General features: G+C 34.3%; 1 protein-coding gene across 2 annotated transcripts in view; it reads right to left on the reverse strand.

The window, feature by feature from the left end:
• The window catches only part of PRKD1 (protein kinase D1), a 328,491-nt gene that overhangs the window by 49,434 nt on the left and 252,325 nt on the right, over positions 1–26,732 (reverse strand). Inside the window, exons 5-10 of one of the 2 annotated variants that reach the window (XM_060619414.3) lie at positions 18,222–18,245; positions 6,266–6,476; positions 6,010–6,087; positions 3,678–3,882; positions 1,868–1,991; positions 139–216 (exon numbers count right to left, since the gene is read on the reverse strand). In XM_060619414.3, the coding sequence (XP_060475397.1) occupies positions 139–216; positions 1,868–1,991; positions 3,678–3,882; positions 6,010–6,087; positions 6,266–6,476; positions 18,222–18,245 (720 nt within the window). The remainder of the gene's footprint in view (positions 1–138; positions 217–1,867; positions 1,992–3,677; positions 3,883–6,009; positions 6,088–6,265; positions 6,477–18,221; positions 18,246–26,732) is intronic. The other variant, XM_060619415.3, reaches the window with a different exon arrangement.

A 26,732-nucleotide genomic window follows, 5' to 3' on the forward strand; every position in this document is an offset into this window, starting at 1 on the left:
AGAAAAAAAAATATCTATTGGAGCAAGCACAAAATAGTCATGTCTGCTAGATGTATTTCGTATTCCTGATACCCTAACATTCTCATGAGAAGACAAGAGGGGGCAGAAGACTCCAATCAGGGAAAAAGCCACCCTTACCTTATAGTACCTGCTTCCTGTGTCATTTTGAAAGAGGGTAATACATTTGCTATCCAGTCTCCAATAGTGTCGTTTCCGCTGAAACAGAGGTAAGATTCAGGATCATTAAAAAATTTTTAAAATACTTACAGATTATAAAATAATACCCAAGATTGATAAAAACATAAACATTTTCCCAATGGGGAGATAAGATCTGGTGGTGGAAAATTCATGGGCTATGGACCAGGAAGATTCACACTTAATTTTAGATTATAGAAGATGACTATTCAGCAAATGTGTGATACGTTTCTGCATCTATATCAGAAGGTTAGGAATAATAAAGGAGGTAATATATTAGCACCCAGTGCAGTGTCTGACACTTAGTACATGCATAGTAAATAATTCTATTTTAAAATTTATTTGACTACTTATAGAGCTAGACGTGGATTTGTAGTTTGTAATGAAATTAAAAGTGTTAAATATAAGAGCTATAATAAGAGATAATGAGATGTAATATTTATGTATACTCATTATTTCAGAACATAAGGAATGCCATGCTGATCCAGTCAAATATTTTGGCTTCCATTAGAAATGGAAGAATTCTGAATATTACAGAATAACTAAAGAATATTTTGGAGGATGTCAAGTCTGATTCCATGATATCAATTTAACTAAATCAGGGGAATGCATCAAACTCTACCTTGTCTAAACATCACAACAGATCTAAACTTCTATGATTTGGTGATTAGGTTCTTGTTGAGTCTAGGTATATGTTCCACGATTTTAGGGTATGTATGTGTGTGCATGTGTATCTGTGTATTCATCTTTTTAGACCAAAAAGCCCTAGCAGTGTTCTTGGTCTCATCCACAACTAACCTTAGACCAGTCAAATATACTAGATATATTTTAAATACTGTATACCATGTCTAGGAAGAACTAAAAGATGATATTCAGTTGGATCCCACAATAAGTCATGTAAATCTCTCTCCAGAAGAAAATACTGATATTACAGATAGTGTAATTAGGTTATGGTTGTCTATTTGTTAAAAGAAAAAATGGAGATCCTATAGATAGGAGGTGAGGAATAACCACCTATCTTACTACCAGTAAGTGAGAAAGATGCTTATCACCAAATGTCACTTAGTTCTACAAAAATGAAGATCAATTTTTTTCTCTCTTACACACATGCACAATCTCATTTGCCACCTACTAGGAGAATCTGGAGTAGTGAACACCTCAGACTACATTTAAAAAAATTAAAATATGTTGTCCTTTATCTAAAACAGTATAGGATCACTATATTCCCGAATAGGTTAGTTGTTAAGTGAACACTTAACTAAGGATTTGAAAAGTATATGAATTATCATAGTTTTTTTCTCTCCCTAAAATGCAGTGTTTTTTTCCTTCAAATTCTGAATCCCAGAGGAGCATTGAGAAAGCACATATTGTCGTTTTCATTACTGCTATAAAATGACAGGTATTCATTCAAGTAGTTTGGAGATCATCTCAAGTAATAGAGGTCAATGATTTTGTTTCCCTGAGACTGCTGCCTATGTTTTTTTCTAGCTCAGTTGCTTGCTCAACTATATCTGACACCTAGAGAATGTTAATGTGTTCTATCTGATCCTATGCCATGCCTGAGCAGAGGTTTGTTCCTGGTAACTCCCATCCCATAGTCTCGACAAGGCATTAGCAATTCTTCAAATCGAAGCTAGCAAGCAGAGAGTGCATTGCTGGCTGTGGATCTTACCAGTGTGTCTTTGCTGGTATAGTGGACCATCCAGCCTTCTTTCATCACTGTGCTGCTTTTCCTCTTTGTGTGTTTGACAGACTGCACGACTCTCATGAGCGGGATATTGTTGCTTGTTGATGGACTTGAAAAGTCAAAATATTTTGGGAGAGAAATGCTTTTAGATACAGATCTTTTCCTGCATAAAACCTTATTTCAGCTATTGCAGAATGAAAGTCAAAAAACATTCATATCGCATTTTTGGTGAAATGTACTGTCAGAATATCATGGTTCAGAATCTGGATTACTCTGAGTGATAGGCACTTTACATGTATACTTTAAAAATTCTGGGGCGCCTGGGTGGCTCAGTCGGTTGAGTGCCGACTTCGGCTCAGGTCACGATCTCGCGGTCCGTGAGTTCGAGCCCCGCATCGGGCCCCTGTGCTGACAGCTCAGAGCCCGGAGCCTGTTTCAGATTCTGTGTCTCCCTCTCTCTGACCCTCCCCCATTCATGCTCTGTCTCTCTCTGTCTCAAAAATAAATAAGCGTTAAAAAAATAAATAAAAAAAAATAAAAATTCTGAGGCAGGATAATAATCACCTTAGTTTTTAGGTTGAACTGCATGGTGTTAAGTTTTCAGGTAAACATTAGATTACTGTCTTACTGTACTGAGGCCACAGTATTCAGAACCACACATAAAAGTTTATTTGCTTACTTATTACATATTACAGTCAAAATATTAATTGTGCATAATATCATTTAACATGAATTTGAGTCTGGATAATTTCATAAAAAGTAGAATCTGCTGTTTAAACTCTCTTTTAAATATTTATCATTCATGGAATTATGCTGATCCTTCATGGCTTTCTTTGCCTGTCTGGTCTGTCTCTTCCTGTCTTCTTCTCTACCCCCATGCATAAATGCAAGCACCTTTCCGAATATTCTCCCCATTTTGATACTACAGAAATAAATGTACACCTTCAAAGACAGTTGGGTCATAAGGCTGACATTTTCCAGTAGTTAAAAAATATTTCTTATGCCATTCATTGAAAAAATCTAATTATTTTATTGCTCTACTCCCATGAGCAATTCCAGATTGTCAATAAATATGGCATTTATAAAATGGATACAAAATTCTGAATACATTTTATAATATAAATCAGAGGCTGAGAAACTTTTTCTGTGAAAGACCAGGTATAAACATTCTTAAGTTCTGCAGAATACTTAACTCTGCCATTGTAGTACAAAAGCTGCCATCGACAATATGGTCATGCCTATGTTCCAATAAAACTTCATTTCAAAATAGGCAGCAGCCTGATTGGCCACAGTGTGCTGATCCCTGATATCAAAAATGGGGATTATCTAATAATCAAGAAGTATAGATTATTAAATCCCAAATATAAAATGTTACATACTTCTGAAGTAAGACAGTAACACAGTAAGATGTAGACATATGTGATATTTGTATTAGGGGTCAGCTTTAAGGCAGATGGTGTCTGTTGAGGTTGGCCCCCGATTTTTGCAGGCCCACACAATGAGCGCTGAATAAACAGTAATTTAGTAGTAAACCTGTGGATGGCAAACATGAGTACCTCTCACATGCAAAAGGAAAGGGATCATAGAAAGAAGCAATGCTAGGAAGAGGATGCAAACTATACTGCTCCAAGGCAATCTGACCTCCTCACTCCACCAGCTCTCCTCTACAGTTCAGAGAGCATTCATAAGCAAATCAAGCAAACACTTGAAATTTCTTTTTCGATAGATTAAAATATCAAAGTGTCCTAAAAAGTAAATCCCCCTATTGGACTGAAACCGGGAGTACAGCCCTTACCTGATAGTTCTGTTGGACTCCTCTGGGTCTGGGTCTGGGTCCTGCATTTCCCCGCTGTCATTCTGACACTCTGCCATCACCACCTCGGTGTCTTGAACCATTGCTTCTTCCATGTCATCCATGAGCCCACTGTTCCTTTCACTGTCATTGTCATCACTCCCTTCTTCCATGACCACATCAGACTCTGCCCCAGGGCTAAGCAAATCTGAAAAATTGTTTTGCACCCATGGTGATAAACCTGAAATCCTAGTCGGGGTTACGGGAGTTAGGCAATCCTACAACATATCAATTGGAAGCTCTAAAAAATACTTATTTCAAGAATTTATCTTCTCTTTCCCTTTCCTTTTTTTATTTCATAAGTATCTGAACTTATCAGAGGATGAATATATAATTTTACACGCAGATGTTTCTTTTTTCATGCCCCTAAGCCTAAAAAGATGAAAAGTTATGGAGAGCCATGGCAGGAAGCCAAGGGTGGGATAGAAGCAAACTTCTAGGAAGCAAAGTGATACCAGGAACAAGGGAAGAGGAAACTGATGTATTTCAGTAGCACAGCCCTTGTGGGAAAAAGAGATATATGCAAAGATGAGGGAAACTTTCACATCCAAGACTGGGGGTCATTGATTCTTGCTATTCTAGTAACTTGAAGTCATGGATTCCAATACATTAAATTGGCCATATAAGCAGCAGCTTTTAAATACTTAAGATATTTGATATTTGAAGTAATAATGAATCATGTAATTATGCATTTGATGGTAATGCAACAAATTATAATGACAACTGACCCTTGAACAACATGGATTTGAACTGTGCGGGTCTATTTATACACAGATTTTTTTCATCAATATAGTACTATAAATGTATTTTTTCTTCCTTATGATTTTCTTAATAACATATTTTTCTCTTGCTTACTTTATTGTAAGAATATAGTATATAATACATATAAATACAAAATATGTGTTAATCAACTATGCTATCATTAATAGGCTTCTGGTCAACAGTAGGCTATTAGTTAAGTTTTTGGGGAGTCAAAAGTTATAGTCACGTTTTTGACTGCATGCAGGGGGTCAGTTCAAGGGTCAACTGTACTTACTAATGCAGAGTAGTTATTTTAAAATTGGAAAATAGACTGATCAGGGACCTTTCTTAGCCTGCCAAGCTTGAAAAATTCACATTTTACTAGATTTTTCTGACTGTATGGGAAAATGCAATTTCAAAGTAATCCACAGTATCAAAAACTGCACTGTTTCCCCTTAGTTCCAGTTATCAAGCACATACTGACATTTCCTGGGCCTGAACAAAGTGAATTCTACATGCCACAGAAAGTAGGAAGATTGCCAAGCTTTCCATTTTGGCAGCTAATTCATAAATCTCCAAGGCAGAAACTAGCATAGGAATGCTTTCGAGAGACTTCCCCTCTTCTTCTTCTAGATATATATTTCTTCTAGAGAAGAAAATTCTGGAGCAAATATAACCATTTATTCTTCAGAGTTTTATCAACAAAAATGCTCAATTGTTTCTCTGGTCTTCTGTCACCATTTTTTCCCCAGAGGAATCATAAAACTGATACTAGACTGAAGGTATAAAGCAGTCCACTACCTACAGAAAAAGTTATCCTGGGGTACTAAGTCAAATATTTGCTAAGGCTGTATTAGAAAGACTACCTGGGGAGAAAATGTAAGCTGTTCCTTTAGGATGTGGTATTTTTCTTAAGGTGTCCTTCAAAGTTAATTTATGACATTAGGATTTCCCCAATAGTCCCAACTATAAAACACAATATATATTTTCAATTAGCTGAATTAAAGTTCTTTGTATTATTATTAAAGATTCAAGTTTACAAGAACACACATAATGGAATTAACTGAGTGGAGGAAGGGATGATTATTTCCTGATGGTCAGTCTCTGATTCTTCCCTCCCTTGACAGACAGGGAAGAAAAATTAATCTCCATCTCAATGCTTGGAATTAAAAGGACAGAGAAAAAGAGACTGAGAGCTATAACTTGCAGGCATTCCAACATTTTCCACATTTTTGAACAAACTAGGACAAGAGTATTAAAAAGAGAGCTGAGAAAGAAACTGTAGACATCCAAGTTTTCAGTACTAGCTGTGCACTGCATAAAAATCAAGCAAAGCTCTTTGGTTTTTGTTTTCTTTTTTATCAAAACTCAATGATGAGTGCTTTTCTACAGTAAAACAGGACAAACTGAGCCCATAATTTACTTTCGGCTGGGTCACAATTATCTGAACAGAAAAAAGAAGAAATACAGCTAAGTCATCACGGACACACTCCTGAACAGGAAAGAAGCACAGCGTGACTGATCTTTTACCTACCTCCATTAATGGTCACTTCGCCGAGGCAGTTGTTTGGTACTTTGGATGCACAACGTTTGTGACAGTTGAATCTGCAGTCTGATCATAAAGATTTTAAAAGAAAACAAAAACATAGAATTGATAAAAAAGAAAAGTTGTAAAAAACAAAAACAAAACAAAACAAACAAAAAAAACCAGTGCCTTCAAATGGCTGAGGATTAATTTTCGGATCAAAGTTTGGCTGGTGACAAATATTTGGTGGCAAGATCATCCTTACCTTTGCATTGCAGGCCCTGCCTAAAAAGCCCCTTGAGAAGCTTCTTGCAGTACTGGCACACTGTGGGCCTGGTGTAGGAGTGGATGACGAATGTGTGTGGCACTTTCACTTTAGACATCAAAATCTTGTCGAGCTGAATTGGTCGTCCAATATATGACTGAGAATTTGACCTCTTTTCTCGACCAATAAATGACTCTGATGGTGACTTTTGCTATATGTTTGAAATACAATAAAGGATAATAATATGTAAGAGATGACTTGATATAAAACACACACACACACACACACACACACACACACACACACACATACACACACATATTTTTTTTTAAGTAGGTTTCATGCCCAGTACAGAGTCCAACATGGAGCCCAATACAGGGCTCAAACTCACGACCCTGAGATCAAGACCTGAGCTGAGACAAGAGTCAGACACTTAACCAACTGAGCCACCTAGGCACCCCTAAAAGTATATATGTTTTTAATTGCATTTTGCCTTACTATTTAGCAGTTTGATCCATAAGAAAATGAGAGTAATAAATTAAAACTGTGTTTCTGTTATTTAATGTAATTTATACCTCCTTTATTTCTCTCATTTGACCTACCTTATTTTTAAAAATCTAAAAAGAGAACTAGAGATCAGAATATTTGAACCTGATTTGTAGGAGTTAGAAAGTATTTTTGGCTTTAAAAAAGTAATGTAATTAGTTGTAATACAGAAGTATAAAATTGAAAGCAAATAAAAAATTGTTTTTAACCCCACTACACATGTTATTTGATGGAAATTTTCTAAAGTATTAAAAAAGGCAAGCAGTTCAGCAAGGTAGAAGATAACAAGTAAATCCCATCTGTCTGCCCTACATAGTACATCACCTGAAAAGTGGTTACAGCTCCTTTGGGTTCCCTCAAAGAAAAAATAAATATGGCTTTATGTTATTCTTCAACAGTATAAAAGTGAAGGGCTAAAATTATGCTATCATTTTTACAACTGAAAAACAAATAAACTAGTGGACTATATGAGCCACACAAATACGGGTGTTTCTTTATAAGGATATCTCTGTGCACTCTTGTCTCCATTTTAAAATTATTTAATTAGCCCAGTACATAGATTTTTTTTAATTAAATGAATTAAAATTAACTGTGTCTTCTGTTTTTGGACAATTTCATATAGCTCTTGATATCATGGAAATGTTCTTGGGAATCATCAGAATAAATGTACTTTGAAATCATCAGAATAAAGGAGGAATTGAATTACTTTTTAATAGTTTTATTGTAATTATACATCTCATTTATTAAGCTCCTACCTTTAGTAATCATTGTGTGAGGAACCTTACAAGATAGGGTTTATTATCAAAAGTTCAGCCATCTAAGCTCATAAAGTTGAAGTATATCCTCTTGAGTCAAAGGCTAGTGAAAGTCAAAACATGAACCTATATTTGTTTGCCTCCAGAGCCCTTATATTATCACCTTACTCAGTCAGTGCCAGGTTTGGAATGATTACTGACAAGATGAGAAAGAAATCTTATTTACATACAATTTCTAACCATTTCAATGACTATTGGCACCAAAAGGTAACACCATTTATTACCAAATGGAGAAATTTTGATTTGCCAGTTCACTAGCTATAATCAAAAGAAATCTGAGGTGAAATTTGTCATAGGGATATTATGTCTACAGTTACATTTATAATTACAATCCCATAAAGATAAATCCCATAAAGATAACTGTAAAGGATAATTACCCTGGAAAGTTTCAACCCACACAGAGAAGTCTAGGGAGCTTAAAGATAGGCCACAGGTTTGCCAAACCAGAATCATGAACATGAATATACTGAATAAATATCTTCAATGGAACTGAAAAATAATTAAATTTATTAAATTTTCACAGGGTTAGGTCCCAGTTTTTTGTATCCTTCTTGAGTAACTGTAGCCACCAGGCCAGTTTTAAGCACAGTCTAAAATGAAAATTGATATTTTTCCATAGTTGGAAAGTTTCAACACTCAGAATAAAAGCTGACCTGACATCACACTTTCTTAGCAGACTTAAAATGTTCTCAGACTTGGGAAATCCTATGAAAAGTTGACCAAATCACTCTTCAGCTATTTTCCTTAATCTTAAGGTACCTAATTCTAGGCTGTGTTCCTAGAGTCAGTTTCACAAAGGACTATTTACTATATTGTGATGCAAATTCACTTAGAAGAGCGAGAGGCAATCTGATAAATTGAATGTTTTCTTGTTATCCAACATGGTAACATTCACTTAAACACTGCCTTAAACTAGAAGTCATTTATTTTATTACCTTCAAGGTAGGACTAAATAAAGAATTTTTAAATGTTACATGAGTTTATAGAAGAAAAGTTTGCTGTCACTATGGTCCACAGACTGTATTACACACATTATTTAGGCAATGGTGAGATTCACACAGCCACATGCGTCCTTGGCACTGAATAACATCTCACAAATTCTATAATTTATAATGTCAGAAATTAAGACTTTAACAGCACTTAAGATTTAAAAGGAATTTGAGGTTTTAATAGTATTAATAAAGAGTGCCCTCCTGGTATTCATGACATTTTAAAATTAAAATCAGTTAGCATCATGACCCAGGAGCTTATGTTGTTTAATTTTACTAGATAACAAACACTCTGGGAAAGGGAGAATGGGGAAGCCTTCAGAGTTTCGTTTGTACAATTATACTCTATGTTTCTGGAGTGTACACACACACACACACATACACGCGTGCTTTTCCCTACAAGGACACAAATCTCAGCCAAGACAAAAAAGGAAGATGGGGTCACTATTTGATAATTTTGTAAATGCTTATGAGATATTTATCCACTCTTCAACCAAAATGCAAAACAAGGCCTTTATTGATACCTAACAGATTATAAAACAAACAGAAAAACAAAAGCCTATGAAATAAAGCCATGCCCTGTAACACACATTTATCATAGTTTATGGAAATGTTTAAGAACTAACATTTCTGTAATCTTGTTAATAATCCCTTTGAAACTATTTCTAATGATGTGAACACAAACCAAACACTCTTAAGGATTTTCAGAACACCAATACATTTTTCATTAGTAATTAATATTCAGTTACTATTTTAAGCCAAAAAATGTCATTTTAATTATTAGGTTAAGTTTTATTTGAAGGTATATAGACCGGAAAGCCATAATTACAGTATTTTGTTTGTTGCATCAAGTTACAGAGTAGGCAAGATTTAGAAATTGGTAATGGTAAAGAAAATAGATGCTTAACAAATTCTCATTGATCTAAAGCCAGCTAACTTGGTCTTTACGAGAACTTCAACATGATATGACTTCGTGGTGAGTCAAAGTAAAGGGTAATGTTGACTTAAACAACCAGGCTTTTGTGCATGTGACACGTTATCATCTAAAATAAAGAGAAATAGTATTGTTTTACTTTTTCCTTAACTTACTTCATTTTATTCTTTTTATTTATTTGTAGAATTGAAATGTGCACAGTCCCTTAGAATTTTAAATAAGATCTTTCTTTAAAGTTAACTTTAGTAAAGAGAAAATTCTTCCTTACCTATCAACACTAGTGAAGGTTTTACTAGGTAAACTAAATGGTGTTTGAATTAATTTCCACTGTTACTTGCTGTTCCAGTTTGGCAGTGTGTATTTAGCAACCTGCTGAATGATCATTTTTTATGGGAAAAGGGAGAAAAGGTGAAATGCTCTGGAAAGGGCACAGCTACATTTTGTCTCGTTCTGCTTCACTATTATGTTCAGAGAAAAACATGGCTCAGAACTCACAGAACAGATCTCAACTTCCCTTAATTATGGCAAGCACATGCAGGAGGGGGTACTTCTAAAAACTTACATTTCCACATCAGCTCTTGATATTATGAACTGTTCTTTTCTAGACTGGAGGAGTTTAGATCAAGTTACAGGTGTGAAACCTTTGTGACAGCCCCAAGATAACTGCAAAGTATGGTATTGGTGTGTGTGTGTATGGAAATGACTTGACTTGGCAAATTATACTTGATACAAAGTATAAAGACTTCATTTCTGTATTCAGTGATATATCACATCATGGACAGAAGAGAACAGGAGAGCAGAAAAATGATGAAAGCTGAGTTTTAAAGCCAGTATTAGAGATTACATAAAGGTTACAGAGATTAATTATTTTAAGTTTTGTGAGGTGCCTATAGTATTCTTATGCTAACTGTATTCATTTGAAATTACAGCCAAAGTAAAAACTGTATGTGCTGAACACCTACTTACATGGATAAAATACCCTGCTTTTCTAGAGGCTGAATTTGTTCTGTAACCTGGTATGCTAAATTAATGACTCAGCAAGTTTGGAACCTTCCCAGGAAATGACTGCTTAGATTACATTATGGAAACTCCAACTGCCAGCATGTCTTTAACATTTAACAGGACTCTGAAACCATTTCCCAACAAGGTATATTCTACTTTGCGGTTCAAAATGAGTCCCCTTCATTAGTAAAGCTGGAAAACAGAGGGTGGGAAGTTGCCTTTCCTTGTGGTTTGCTTGTTGCCATTTATGTAAAAATCAAACATAGATTTTGCAAGATAAAAGTCACTTTACAAAATGCATGGCTCAAATGAAAACCTCTGTGGTTTTAAAATATTTATATTTATTAAGTAAAATTCACTTCACAGCCTCATATTGGGAATGGATTTGGGGTGACATTAAGCTCCCCTTGAGTCAAAGAGAAACAGAAGACAACACTTTGGCATACACGTTGACATCTTTTTCTGACTTGTCTCAATCATTAGACAATAAGCTCCTAAGAGAAGGACAGTGACTTAATCATATTTGAACTCTGTTAATGGAAGAAGTGCCTGGTACATGCTAAACAATAAACATTGCTTGAACTGAACAGAATTAATGTTTTCAAGAAGTAACTGCAAGGAGATAATGGATGTGACATTTCAATAGAGATATTCAAGATACAAACTATTATGTAAGCCTCCTTTTAAATGTAATATTAACTGGGTTGTGACTTTGACATATCTGCTTTACAGGGTTTCAATTTTAAGAGAGTACAGTTGGCTAAGGAATGCTTTTCACTGCAACTGCTCTCTCTACGTGTCTGCCTGTTCCTCACCCCTGCTTGGCATATCCAATGCAAATACAAAATCTGTCAGAACTCTTCTGCTCTGGAAAGAAAGGGACAGTAAATTCCAATACTTGTAGGTTGTTAAAAGCAATGCGTAGACTGTCAGTATGAGAGATGCGATGGAGAATGGTGGCCAATATAAGAAATTAGAGAGGACAGGTTCAGAATAAAAGGGATGGCCAAGCTCATGGATTAGTAATCCACGTGAGTATGTGAGCCCAGTGTTGGCTGACCTCTTAGTTTTTCAAAAACCAAGCAGAAAATCTAGTTGTTTATGAAGTAACTCTATTTCCAAGTGTTGGCAACTCTGAAAAAATTCTGAAACATTGTGCCAGCCAGTCAACTCATTTGAGGACTAAATCTCGCCCATGGGAATTCCGAGACCTTTAAACAAGACAATGACATAAAACACCTTCTTTAACCATTATATGGGCCAAACTCTTTTCATAGCATTTTACATGCATTAATTCATTGACACTCCATGGCCACTAGTGTTATGATCCCCATTTTACAAATTAGTAAACTGAATCATAGGGAAGTTACATCATTTGCCCCTGATCACAGTCTGTCAGTAGCAGAACTATGAATTCATGTAGTCTCACTCCAGGTGATAAATAATGATTCCTCTCTCCTTAGCTCCTCCCAGTTTTCACATTCCCTGGTTTTATGCTAATAGAAAAGCAAGAAGTATTTTCTTCCCTTCACTTAAGTCACGATGGTACAATTCTTGGGGGTAAAGTGAGAATAATTAAGTAATAACATGTTCTATATGCCAAAATGCAATGCAAAAATATTGTGAATCTCTTAACCTTGACCTACAGAATATTGTGAATCTCTTAACCTTGACCTACAGAAGAGACTTTCAACCAGATTGTCTGTGCTCAGAGGATAGCATCTGAATCATACATGTTTTCTAGCACAAAATGACTAACTTAATAAACAGCTTCTATTGTATAAGCATCACTCAGTTGTCTGCCTGCTTTCTTATTCAGGTGCTGTTCTACTTAAAAGATACAAGCACAACTGTGTGAAAACAGATCCAACCAAACATTAATCCTTTATTTCAGAAGTTTTAACATCTAGTATTTTGGACTATCACTCAAAGAACTGTGCAGAATACCACCTTATGATAGTTCCTACTACTGCCATCAAGATTGATCTATTTAATTTAGCAAGTGTTTCCTGGGGCAAATCTTACCTGAAAACCCAATTCAGATGCTGCTAGACATAGAAAGGCCAGTAAATAAGTCTCTGTGCCCAGTAACTTTAAATCCAATAGAATTTTGGATAAAACATAATTGTTACTATGGACTATCACAATATGTGCTTTTCCTGTCTTTCTGTATACATGGTTCTGCCTCATTCTTTGGATTTCAGTTCATATATCACCTTCTCCGAGAGGCCTCCAGACCATCTAACTTACTGCTCACTCCCCATTCACATTTTGTTATTCTTTGGCACACCATCCTGTCTTCTCCAAAGCCATTACTGCAGCCTGCAATGGTCTTACTTACCTGTTTGCTTATTGTATTTTTATTGTCTCTTTTCATAGAATGTGAGTGCCATGAGGAGAGAATCTTGATGGTTTTGTTCAACACTGTATCACCAACTTCTGGAATACTGTCTTACACAGAGTAAGTGCCCATGTATATGAAGGTTTGAAGAAAAGATAAAACACCCCCATGGTGGAGGAAAAGGGGTCATTCAGAAAACACTCATGTTTCCATGCCCTGCACTTCACTGAGTAGAGGGAGGGTAGAGCATTAGGTGACTCTCAGTCGTTCAGTGCTCTTCTGTTACAATTCTGATTCCCTTGAACTGCCTGCCAAGTATGACAGATAAATGAGTCTGGCCCCTCAGTTGGATACCCTAAATATGTATAGCATAAATAAAAGCTAATCAACACCTTTTCTTAACATTGAAAAGAGTTGCTACAGGGCAGGAAAAAAAAAGTGTGCCCTTGCTTAGTGGTGACCGATGCTGTATTTTACAACAGAGAATTCATTTCTTAATGTTTGCTGTGATTTGTGAAAGCTGTCACACTAATAACATAAATGCTCTCTTATTAAAAATACAAGGTGGTCTGGAGTTTCCGAATGCTAAAGTAGTTTTAAAAGTTATATTAACTTTTTTATTGCATCACTCTTTTTAGGTAAACAGAAATGAAGGGTAAAGGAACCTTACTATTTGCTTTAAGTGATCCACTCTTTGCAGGGAAAGCACCAGAACTGTTCAAGAATGGTTGCAAATTACATGTGCTGTTCTTTCAAAATGTCAGTTACCAAAATCCTACAAATCCATGGGATCTTGGAAGAAAGGGGAGACATAACATAAGATTACCTTTCTTTTTACTTGAAGTCAATGTGACCTTAATGCCTTGCACTCTAAAGCTACACAATAAAAAAGGAGCATTTCCATTGAAGAAGAAAATACTTTTGGATGTCAACAGCTTCTGCTTTGGGGCTTCAAATGTCAGAGTTGGTCTACACATAGAAAGTGAATCAGAAGGTAAACAGATTATGTGGAAAAAACAAGAATAGTAATGTTAGGAACGTATATTCCCATAGTATCTGACCTTGCCTAAGTTGACAAAAGCCTGGTCTGGGTCTATGAACTCACAGGAGAATGGAATGAAATAATCTGGAAAGAGTCTGTCCCATTGATTACTGACTTAAAGACACCAAGGAAAAGCTGGAAAAGCACGCCATAAACACAATCCAAGGCTACAAAGGTTAGAGCCTCTCCCTTCAAAAGTAAGTGTAACTTAAGGGCTCACAAAGATAATTTTATGGCATTTTATAGAATCTTAACCTATAACAATGAATGGTAAATGCATAGCACTGTGTGTCTATGTATGTGCATCTGAAATAACATGGTAGAATCAAAGATTAGATTTTAATGTAACTCAGTTAAAAAAGAGAGAAGAATAAGACAAGGTTTTTTCCTTATCAATTTTGAGTTTAAAAATATAGGAAAGCACTCCCTCAATAAAATTATACCACTCGGTGATATTTTCAGTGTACAGCTACAGAAAAATAATCACCAAAAACTAGGCTATTTGGAGAAAGAAGTACGTATATTTGCTCATAACTTCTGGACATTGTTTCATCTTGCATTAATGATTAAAATGGCAATACTTCCATTCTTCTTGAGAAGGGAGAGGGGCATTCATTGGATCAAACAGAACCAGGTATCAGAAAACCATGCCTAATGAATCAAGTAAAATCATGTAGCTAAATATTTCTGAGAACACAGAAAAATATTTTAGAAGCTGAATTATTTCTCAAGCTTCTGGAAGTCTAATTTAAAATACCAATTCCAATATTCCACTTTCTTCACACCTCATTATTATTTTTTCTAGACAAGCCTTCAATTCTTTTTTTTTTTTTGGGGGGGGGGGTGAAACATTCCTGAGAACAGTAATCTTTTTTTTTTTTTCTTTTTCTTTTCCCCATAGTACTCAGCTAAGAGCTCACTAGGACCTCAGTAGTCATGATTGGTCAGGAAGTAAATGAGAAGGGACTGAAATTTGTTCAGGTCTGGCATGACATTAGACTAAGCAAATGCCTGTTATTGATAACATGGGGTGGGGGGCTGTTTTGCATCTTAAGGTAGAGAGCAGTGTTTTCTGTTTTAAGGCATGGCTTGTAGGGAGTGTTAGGAAAGCCATGGTCCCTTTTCTGAGGGGAACATAGGTCCTTTAGAGCCTGCTTTAAAGACCTATTAGTTCCCAAGACCTATATGTTTATAAGTGTGGGCAACTGGTAAATGCCCCCCTCCCCCAGGGGAGTTCATGAAGAACTCTCATGCAGTGTTTACATTTAGAATTACACATCTGAAAGTTTTTGTTCAGAGCATGAATTAATAATGTACATATAATAAGCCAGACACATTGAATGAAATCAGGTAACAGCTGATTAGTAACACATCAAGTCCACACACTCTTAATTTTACTGAAGGCCTCCTTCCTGACAAACCCAACCCTGCACATACTTTTCTAACTTTTGGGAAGTACAGACATACGTGCTGCTTAGAGAATTCTTGGATGTCTTTCCTCATTGAACATATACACTACCCAGGGCTGAATCTGAAGAAATAGTTTACACAATCATCAAAAGAAATCTTGCAATATCTGGCAAATGTACTGCATGGATGTGATGGTGTGGTGTATATTTAAATGGAAAAATGACTTTTTAATTCAGATGAATCACCACAATTCCTGGAACTCCAGAACACAAGAGTAATAACAATTAAAATCTCTTATTTCTTGATAGACTTCTGCTACTTTGGAAAATATCCTGGGAAATATTCATTTGGCCAGAAATATCATCACAGTTTCATTCAGGATTAGAAATAGTTTTTTCATTATTTGCTCATTTGAAAATAATATACCTCGGCTATTTTAAAGTGTATCAGAATCATATGCAGTTACAGATAGATAATGCAATACTGGTATTCTCTTGTCTTCCTTTTTTTTGTTTTTTGTTTTTTGTTTTTTTTAAATGAACAAAAACAGTAACTGAATGAGTCATTTCTGGGGGAGATTTTCTAGGAAACTATGCAGGCAAGAGTTCCTTTTAATATAATGCTTGTCTTAATTGTGAGTCAGTAAACTTTATGAAAATAATAGAGCAGTTTATGCCAAATTATTATTTAGAAAATATGCACCATTAATATTAATAACAAGTTAAAATCAATATTGTCTAACTCATAAAAACTAGAGGATGCAAAAAGTGAGAATATAAGACAAACACAGGAAAAGCTTCTGGAATGAGCAATTTATTTCCTAATGATTTCTATAAAGCAGTCTGAATATTAGGAGTTACCAAAAACACTAGACTAGAAGCATTTAATTTCAGCAAAAATAAATTCTTTAAAGAGCCCCTTAACTTTAAAGCCATAATAGTAAATACTTCCTTATATACATTTAAAAATAATTTTTAAAATTTCAATAAAGTTCTTAAATAAAAAAAAAAAACATTCCATAAGACCTAACGTACTTTAAAAACACTATATCAATTATATCCTCTGGTTGCAAAGAACACCAATGTCTTAAATTCTCCTTCATTTTCTACCTTGACTTAAGCTCCTTTACTTCAGAAAAAAAAAATATTCTCTTCAATCATTTGACAAAAATATTATGTTGAATTTGGCCATATTGATTTATTCTCAACAGTCTATATATAGTAAGAAAATGAATGAAAATATGTCTCTCACTGTTAAAATAACAGTGTGGGAAAAGACGTCAAAAACACATAAAACTGAAAGTATACTTCCATCATAGATTAATAGAAAGAGAATTAATCATATATAAAGGTTCTAAGCAACCAATAAGCAACTCAGTAGAAAAAGAGACAGGTAATTAACCATAGGTAAAATACAAATGGCCAATAAATATATGAAAAACTATTTATCCTCCAATAAGTAAATAATATTTAGGCATAGAGATTTTTTACCTATCAAGTTAGTAAAAAAAATGTTTTTAAGTTTAAAATAGGAATCAAATCTATTGTTGGGAAGATAAAGCAATAGAAACTTTTATACACTGTAGTTAGCAGGGTTATAAATTTAAACTTTTACAACTTTTTGAAGAACTATTTGGCAAAAAATTGTATATATTTTTCAGTCCATTTGGCTTCCAAGAAGATAATCTACTAGATCCATTCAAAGATGATGATCGAGAAACCTACTAACACTTTTATAAATGTATAACAAAAAAACACAAAGAGGCTTATTTCAGCAATGTTTAAAATTAAAAAAAAAGAAGAAAACAAACTAATCAGTAGGAGAGATTAAGAAAATTAATATCATATATCATTGCAATATAATACCAGGAAGATTTTACAAAGACATATAAGGAATGTTTTACCTAGGATGATTTTTCCAAACATACAAATTTATTATTATTGAAGTAAATTTCTTCATTTTATATCCTAAGGATCAAGATAACTTGATTTCTTAATTTTATTTAACCTCATACATGTTCTGGTTGTGTTTTCATTAGCTTCTTTTGTTATAGTTACCTTAACAAGACCATGTAAGAATGGACACTAATAATGGTATTTGAAACATAGTCTCATAAAGAAAAATAACAATGTCAACTCTCAATGTGCCACAAGTACAGAAATAAGGAAAACTAAATATTAATAAAGACAATACATCAAAACAAGTTATCACAATTAAAAGCACTGTTATATACTCAGCTTTAACATTTAATTTAAATGCCTTCCCTCCATATTCAGGCTATCAATTGCTTAAGATAAATAAAAAGCCTATTTTGGAGAGGGGTTTACTTAAAATCTCTACGAAGGAAATTTGTGAATTTTCCAAATATAATTTCTTCATGGACTGAGACCTCGATATACCCACTTGCATACCATCTTTTTAAAAAATAATTAAATAGACTGTGATAATATATTAATGATTAAACGCTCCTTTCTTTAAAAAAGTTACATTCATCTGCAGGCAGTCCTTGTTTTATGTTTTACCATGCCAACTAAAACCTGTGTATAAACATATTGGGATGGTGGCCTCAACTTGCATGGTTTTGTGGTACCCTGTCTTCAGGATACAATTCCAATATGCATGCATTTCAGTTAACATGCTGCTGGGTAAAGCGTGTTCTGACTGTATTCTGTTCTATTCTCAACCCATCTTGTCAGTTTCATAGAAAGACCAATGGGGTTTCTGCAGTTCAATAGGCTGGATTCTGAGCCAAATTCTGATCTGATTATTCTCATAGGGTCAATACCAATAATTGTCTGAGGTCAACCTATTAGTATAATGTTGTTTTACAAAAGATGGTGAAGCATATTCCTATTGCCAGGTAGAATTAGTACCTACCTCAAAGCCAGGACTCACAGGAGACTGAAACATGAAGTTGTAAGGGCAAAAAGCAGGCAAAGGTGCAGAAAAAGGGGAAGAAAGACAAGAAAATGATGTTATTTGAAGAAAGCGATGCATGTTATCAATAATGTTTTATACAGGTGCATTTTCAAGCAAAATGTTACACTCATCAGTCTTTATGGCCACAAACACACCTGAGTTAGAAATAAGTTTTAACATTTAAACGGAACTATAGACACTAAGTCAAGACGGCAAAAACACAGTTTACAGTTAAGAGTTGATACAGGTTAAAAAAAATCTACTTGTTACGGTGTCAATGATGAAAGACAGCTCTTTCACCTTGTTGAAAATAAATTATAGTCAGAATGAAGCATTTTTGACCTTTACGTGAAAGATTAGATTTTCTTCACAATAATTCATCCTCTCAATGGCAAAAGAATGAAAAAGGTCATCAAAGTAATCAAATGTTACGTAGTTGTTATCTGCCTGCAGGCAAGAATAAGCTGATGAATAATCAGTATTAGTAGTTTACAAACCTGGAAAGTCCAACAGTGGGTTAGAGTTTTAGTGAGAGAAATATGCCTACAGTTCATTCTTTGCTCATTTTACAGTCTTTGTTGCATATTATTGTTTTATGTCTGATTTCGCTCGAGGCTGAAGTATAAATCAAAGTAGAAAGATTATTCTGAAAATTTTTTTTAAAAAGAGTATCAATGAAAAATGTAAGAAACATCTTGGTTAAGTGGACAATACATATCTATATTTATACTGAATATCATATTCTTTCTATCCCAAATCAAAGCTAAAATATACCTGACTCTTTTTGTTTTGTTGTTTTTAATTTTTTTTTTTTAACGTTTATTTATTTTTGAGACAGAGAGAGACAGAGCATGAATGGGGGAGGGTCAGAGAGAGGGAGACACAGAATCTGAAACAGGCTCCAGGCTCTGAGCTGTCAGCACAGAGCCCGACGCGGGGCTCGAACTCACAGACCGCGAGATCATGACCTGAGCCGAAGTCGGCCGCTTAACCGACTGAGCCACCCAGGCGCCCCTACCTGACTCTTTTTCTTAACAACAATGCATGGCTGTTGTTCTCGGAACCCCCATCCTATTCTGCAATGTACAATCTGCAATCAGAGACATTGAGAAGTGGTGTACATTTAGAGGTTCTGCCAAGATTAATTGTTACCCATTGACACTTGCTACATTTCTGGATTGACATGAAGCATGTGCAGAATTCAGGGTAAACAACTGCTCATGTGAACATATCCAAACATGACTTTTGAGGATGTCGGGTAGGAAGACCTTCCTTTGCCCTATGATCCCTCTATCTAGACTCAGAAGCAAATTGACATGAGACAGATTAACACAAGAAAATCAAATTTAATAGGTGTAGCACAGGGAATCAGCATAGATATGAAATTCCAAAGACAATGAGGCAACACGAAGGTTAAATGAGCTAAGGAGAGGAGTAGGGTCTGAGGATATGGAGGGGAAGGAGGTCATTAGCAAGAAGGTGAAAGGAGATGTTTAGAAAAACAAGGTTGCCCCATCTTGTAGATAAGTTCCTTAGGTAAGGGGGAGTTTCTATTAATAGTTGCTTCCCATTAAAGCTCTCCTTTCCAATGTAAATTCAGGCACTCTTAGGGGAGGCAGAGAGCTTTTCCTGCATCTCCTGGGTTTTGATTGCTTTTAACTAAAAAAAATCTTTGCATCAAAGTGGCCCATTGTGGGGCAGCCTGCCCTAGGCCCCTACAAGGAAATATAACCCTGCTTGTGTGTGCTTTTATGGAACATTGTCATAAGAGGTGGCAAAGCTTTCTCTTTCTCAAGTTTCCAAAATAAGGTATTATCCTTATCATAAATGTATTCGATATATAAAGCTGATGATTTTCCTCCAATTTGAAAGCCCTGAATACCTTTACTCTGGGCTCTCATCAGAATTGAGTTTTAGCTGAGTGCTACTCAGCTCATATTTGAAGATGATCTATGCAATATACATTCACTTATTCCTCTAAGTTACCATTTCTCAAAATGTATTCCCCCCCGCAGGATATCCCCAGGTTTTACGAGAAAAAGGGGTTCCATATTTGAGTCAGTATAGGAACACTGTTTTCATTATCCCAAGACTCTGAGGCCCATAATTATGCTTACTAAATATTACCACGTCCAATACGTAGATAGACCACGAAGCACTTTCCAGTGATCATTTGATCAGGAAATGTTTTTTTTGCAGAATATTTGATAGGGCCATTACTTTGAAGAAAATATTTTGGGAACACACAGTTCTTTCCCCCTTGCTAGCAAGTTAGAATCACCAGAAATGTCTGGTGATAAAGATAAAAGACAGAGCCACCTATTACTTTAGTAGTTGATTGTAATATTATACTATAGTTTTGTTTTTATTTTTGTTTCCCTTGAAGAAAGATCACAAGAATTACAGTTTTTCATCTGTAATGAAAACTACTGTAGAAAACAATGTTAACTATGCAAATAATATGCATATTAGGATAATGTGGCATACTACTTTTCATTTAGCACCCAAAGAATTTGTTTCCCATTATTAAATAATGTAATTCCTGTACCCCATTTTCATTAACTGATAGGAATTTCAGAAAAATTAACTATTAATTATTCTGATATAATATTTTATTTCTCACATGACCTGTGATGAAGAAACCTAATAACTTTATAACTCATGATTTTTTTTGTTTCTAGCTTTTAGCTATTATGAATAAAGTTACAAACATGCTTCCAACAATATCATTCACATTGGCACCCCCTCAAAATAAAATACTTGGGTATAAATCTAACCAGTTATGTATAAGATCTGCTTGAGGAAAACTATAAAAATTTGATGAAAGAAGTAAAATAAGAACTAAATAATGGAGAAACATTCCATGTTCATGGACAGGAAAATTTAATATTGTCAAGCTGTCAGTTCTTCTCAACTTGATCTATAGATTTAATGCAATCCCAATCAAAATCCTAGCAACTTATTTTATGGATGTCAATAAACTGATTCTAAAATTTAGGAGGAAAGGAAAAAAAAAACAGAATAGCCAACATAATATTGAAGGAAAAGAACAGAATTGGAGGATTGACGCTACCTGACTTCAAGACTTACTATAAAGCTACAATAATCAAAACAGTGTGTTACTGGTGAAGAAGAGACAAATATCATATGACTTCACTCATATGTGGAATTTAAGATACAAAACAGAGAACATAAGGGAAGGAAAGCAAAAATAATATAAAAACAGGGAGGGGGACAAACCATAAGAGACTATTAAATACAGAGAACAAGCAGAGGGTTGCTGGAGGGGTTTTTTGGGGGGGTGGGCTAAATGGGTAAGGGGCATTAAGGACACTTGTTGGCGTGAGCACTGGGTGTTACTACAGGGGATAAATCACTGGATTCCACTCCTGAAATCATTATTGCACTATATGCTAATTTGGATGTAAATTTAAAAAAATAAATAAAATAATAAAAATAAAAATAAAATCTTAAAAAAAAGAAAGAAGAGACAAATAGATCAATGTATCAGATTAGTGTGCCCCAAAACAGACCTTCATAAATATAGTCAACTGATCTCTGACAAAAAAACAAAGGCAATACAATGTACAAAGATCCCTCAACAAACGGCACTAGAACTAAACATTAACATGCAAAAAATTAATGTAGATGCATACCTTACATACTTTAGTAAAAATTAACTCTAAATGGACCACAGACCTTAATGTAAAGTACAATACTATGACATTCCTAGAAGATAACATAGGATAAAAACCTACATGGCTTTGGATATGGTGATAGCTTTTTAGAAATAAAATCAAAGGCACAATTCATGAAAGAAACATCTGATAAACTGAACTTCATTAAAATTAAAAAAAAGACTTCTGTTCTGCAAAACACATTGCTAAGAGAATTAGAAGACAAGCCACAGACCGGGAGGAAATATTTGTAAAATATTTGCAAAAGATAGATCTAATAAAGGATTATTATCTAAAATATACAAAGAACTCTTAAAACTCAACAATAAGAAAACAACTTAATTTTAAAAATGGGCCAAAAACCTTAAAAGACACCTCACTAAAGAAGACAGTGCCTGGGTGGCTCAGTCAGTAGAGCATGAGACTCCTGATCTTGGGATTTTGAATTGGAGGCCCACAATGGGTATGGATATTACTTAAAAACAAAAATCTTTAAGCAACAACAAAAGAAGATATAAGCAGACAGCAAATAAGCATATGAAAGAAGCTCTACATCATATGTCATCAGGAAAATGCAAATTAAAACAATGAAATACCACCATATACCTATCAGAATGGCCAAAATCCAGAACACTACTAACACCAAATGCTAATAAGGACAAGGAGCAATAGGGACTCTCATCCATTGCTGGTGGGAATGCAAAATAGTACAGCCACTTTGAAGACAGTTTGATGGTTTCTTAAAAAACCTAACATACTCTTACCTTAAATCTAGCAATCAAACTTTATGATACTCAGAAGAGTTAAAAAAAAAGCTTTTGTCTACATAAAAACCTGTACATGGATGTTTATAGTAGCCTATTCATAAGTGCTCAAAATTGGAGGCAGCCAAGATGTCCTGCAGATAAATAAACTGTGGACACCTAGACAATGGATATTATTCCATGCTAAGAGGAAAGAGTTGTCAGGCCATGAAAAGATATGGAGGAAACTTAAATGCATATTACTAAGTAAAAGAACCCAATCTGGAAAGGGTACATACTGTATGATTCCAACTAGAAGACATTCTGGAAAAGGCAAAGCTATGGAGAAAGTAAAAAGATCACTGGTTAGCAGGACTGGGTGAAAGGGAAGAGGGAAAACAGCTGGAGCACAGAGGATTTTTAGGGCAGTGAAAACACTTTGTATGATACCATAATGATGAATACATCATTATACATCTGCCCAAATCCACAGAATGTACAAGGCTGAACCCTAAAATGGGACTTTAGGTGATTATGATGTGTCAGTGTAGACTCATCAGTATTAACAGAACTACTGCTCTGGCAAGTAATGCTGATAACAGGGGCGGGAGGCAGGGGTTAAACAATGCACGGGTTGGGGCAGGTGGTATATGGGAAATCTTTGTACCTTCTTTTCAATTTTGCTGAGAGCCTAAAACTGCTCGAAAAAATGAGGTCTAAAAAAATGAAAAAGCAAGAAATAAAAAAAAAATGCTTGTACATATCTTTATATGCCTATACACATTTCTGCTGAATATAAACCAAGGAGTAGAACTGTGGATTCACATGTTACTCATATGTTCAGATTTAGCAGATAAATGCCAACCATTTTTCCAAAGTTGTTGAACCAATTTATATTCACAGTAGTAGTGTATGAGAGTTCCAGTTGCTTAATATCTTCATCGATACTTGTTATCATCAGTTTTATTTTTAATGTTAGACATTCTGGTATAGAGATATTTCACTGTAGATTAACTTTAGACTCCTTGATAACTAATGATGCAAAGGACATTTTTATGTTTATTGATTATGTTCTTTTATAAAGTTCTGTTAAAACAAATATTTTTGCCTATACCTTAAATGGGGTTGTCTGTCTTCTAAATTTTTATAGATGTTCTTTATATATTCCTTATATATTTATATATATGCATCTTTTATAATATACATATGTTGAAAATATCTTCTTCCATTCAGTGACTTGCTTTCCATTCAATGGTATTTTTTGCTGCAAACAATTTCTGAATTTTAAAGATGTCTAATTTATCACTTTTTCCCTTTGACATCAGTGATGTGAGTCCTGTTTAAAAAGGCTTTCCCAACTCCAAGTTCTTGTAGATACCCTTCTCTGTTAGCTCCTAGAATTGTTAGCACCATGAATTGATTTTGTATGTGGTATAAGGTAGGATCAAGATTCATGTTTTCCATACAGATATCCAATTTGTCCTAGAAATATTTGTTGAAAAGATCAGCCTTTTTTCATAGCAGTGATATTCTTGTCAGAAATCAGTTGGCTTTGTCTATATACGTAGTTTCTCAACTCTCTTTGTTCTGTTTGATTGGTTTATTGTTCTGTTGTTGCATAACACCATATTATTTTTTGATACTCAGACCTTGTATAATCTACACTGTCTTAACAGTCGCTTTATAATATGTTTGGAAATTTTCCAGCTCGGTTCTACCTCAGGAGTTCTCAACGCCAGCATGACTGACATTTGGTGCCACTTTGTTGTGGGGGCCATCCTGTGCACTGATCTCTCTGTGATTTCCTTCTAAGACATTGGTCCCTTAAATCCTAATTGCTTTGGTTGCTTTTGGGCACCTCCAAATATTTTGTTCTGTTCTCTTCTATTTTATTCAGCTTGTATAATTGTCCCTTGTAGAACAGTTGATCAGATACAAGCTTCTTCATAGCTAGGAGAAGTTCTGAAAGAGATTATTTCGCTTTTTGCCTAAGATTAGGTCTTGTATAACACGGTTTCAATGGATTTTGATTTTTCCCAAATACTACAAGAACATTTGTAAATAAAAATAAAAAGACGAATAAAGCATAGAGAAATTATAGGATTATTTAATCCTGACTTCTCTTTTGCAATTTTCTTAAGACTATAAAATTAATATAGTCTTAATAAGTATACTTATAGTATATAATATATACTATATATATAATATAATAATATATATGATACATATATATACTTATATATACATAATATATAATATATATAATACATATCATACATAATACATATATAATATATATAATACATATAATACGTAATATATATAATACAATAATACAATACAACATATTAATGTATCCTACTCAAGGACCTACTGAGTTTTTCTCATTTCCTTCTAATGCTGGTGATGGTGTGCAGAGAGGTATACACCCCTGCTGAGCTGTTATACCATAAATTGACTTCATTTTGGGTCTTCTTAAAAGATGGACTGCTTTATGGTTGGTATAATGAATACCGTTTACTGCCAAAATTGATGATAGATAAAGCCTATCATATGATTTATATTGTTATGCTCATTTTCTATCTTAGTGGCATTACGGAAATCTGAGATTCAATTTAGGTGCCAAAAATGAATAAATTAATAGAATTATCAGTGTCTTAATCTGTATGTGAAATGGTGATTTTATTAAGTCATCAAGTATGGATAGGAGAAACATTTTCTTACATTTGAGAGAAAATCTATACACTTGTCATGGCAGACTTGCAATATGGGTGATATAATGAGATTAATAAGCAATGTCATCTTTATCTTGGTCATCATCTTTTTTGGAAATGGAAAAATATCCCTTATGGTATACAGAACTAAAAGGTTTTACTACTATTGACATAATATTTCTTTTGATTAGGCATTCACTCTAAATTTTAAACTGTAATTACTGACCTTTTCTGCCTTGCCCAGGGATAAAGAGGGACATAGTCACTGTACTCCAACATGCCTGGGTACAGCGGGGTGGCTTTGTTCCTACATAAAGTAAGTAGCCAAGGCATGACCATGACCCAAGGCAACTGGAAAATACGTGCCCTCCTCAAAGCAGGCCAGTATTTCTTCCTTTCTCAGGTATTGGATAAAACAAAAGATAAAGAGGTATCCTATGAAGGCACAAAAAGCTTTGACACATGTAAAACATGACTTTCAGAGCCAGTATGTCAAATAGTATCACAGACATTATTTCCACGGGCATTTCTTTTTTAATGGCTACCCGTTGGGCATTTTACACAAGTTTATGAAAGTTTAGGATAACAACATTTTTCAAAGTATTTTATGGCTCCAATATTTTCTCACCTCACAAATATCTGATTTGATCACAATTATACCAGCATTCTTGACAGACATCGTTGAAATTTGATTTTTAAAAATATATATTAAAAAAAACATTTTAAGCATTCTACTATAAAAATTTCCATTCAGCAAGAAAGCAGTAGTAAGTTCCAACATTTCATGTAAAACATAACTTGTGATCAACTAATTCAAATGATGAAATAATTTAATTTGGCTAAATAAAGCAATTAAATAATTTGATTTAAAAACTTGTATTATAGTCTATAGATAGGTAACCTAAATTATATTTATGTATAAATGGTATATATTTATAAATATACGCATGTAAATAATTTAAATATGTAATTTAATTTATACTTAAAACATGTAAATTATATATGTGATGTTTTGAAGTATATATATGCATGTCTGTGTATATATGTATATACATGTATTTGTGTGTATATGTACATATTATAAAAAGTTGAGAAAGATCTAAAAGAAGAATCTTTAGCATTAATCATCTAATTTATTGTAATAATGAAAGGCTTTAAAGCTTTAGATTTGTTGTGGGATGTTAAATAATTTTTAAAGAATTTGAAAACAATATATAATTAATTTACAATTTTGTTTCTTAAACTTACTTGTAAGTGTTCTATAAATAGTATGAGTCTCAGTGACTATCTTAAAAGCAAGAGTAACTGCTAGCACTTGAAAAGTCACTACTTATA

This window comes from Panthera onca, chromosome B3, assembly GCF_046562875.1.
Source record: "Panthera onca isolate mPanOnc1 chromosome B3, mPanOnc1 haplotype 2, whole genome shotgun sequence".
Taxonomy (NCBI): domain Eukaryota; kingdom Metazoa; phylum Chordata; class Mammalia; order Carnivora; family Felidae; genus Panthera; species Panthera onca.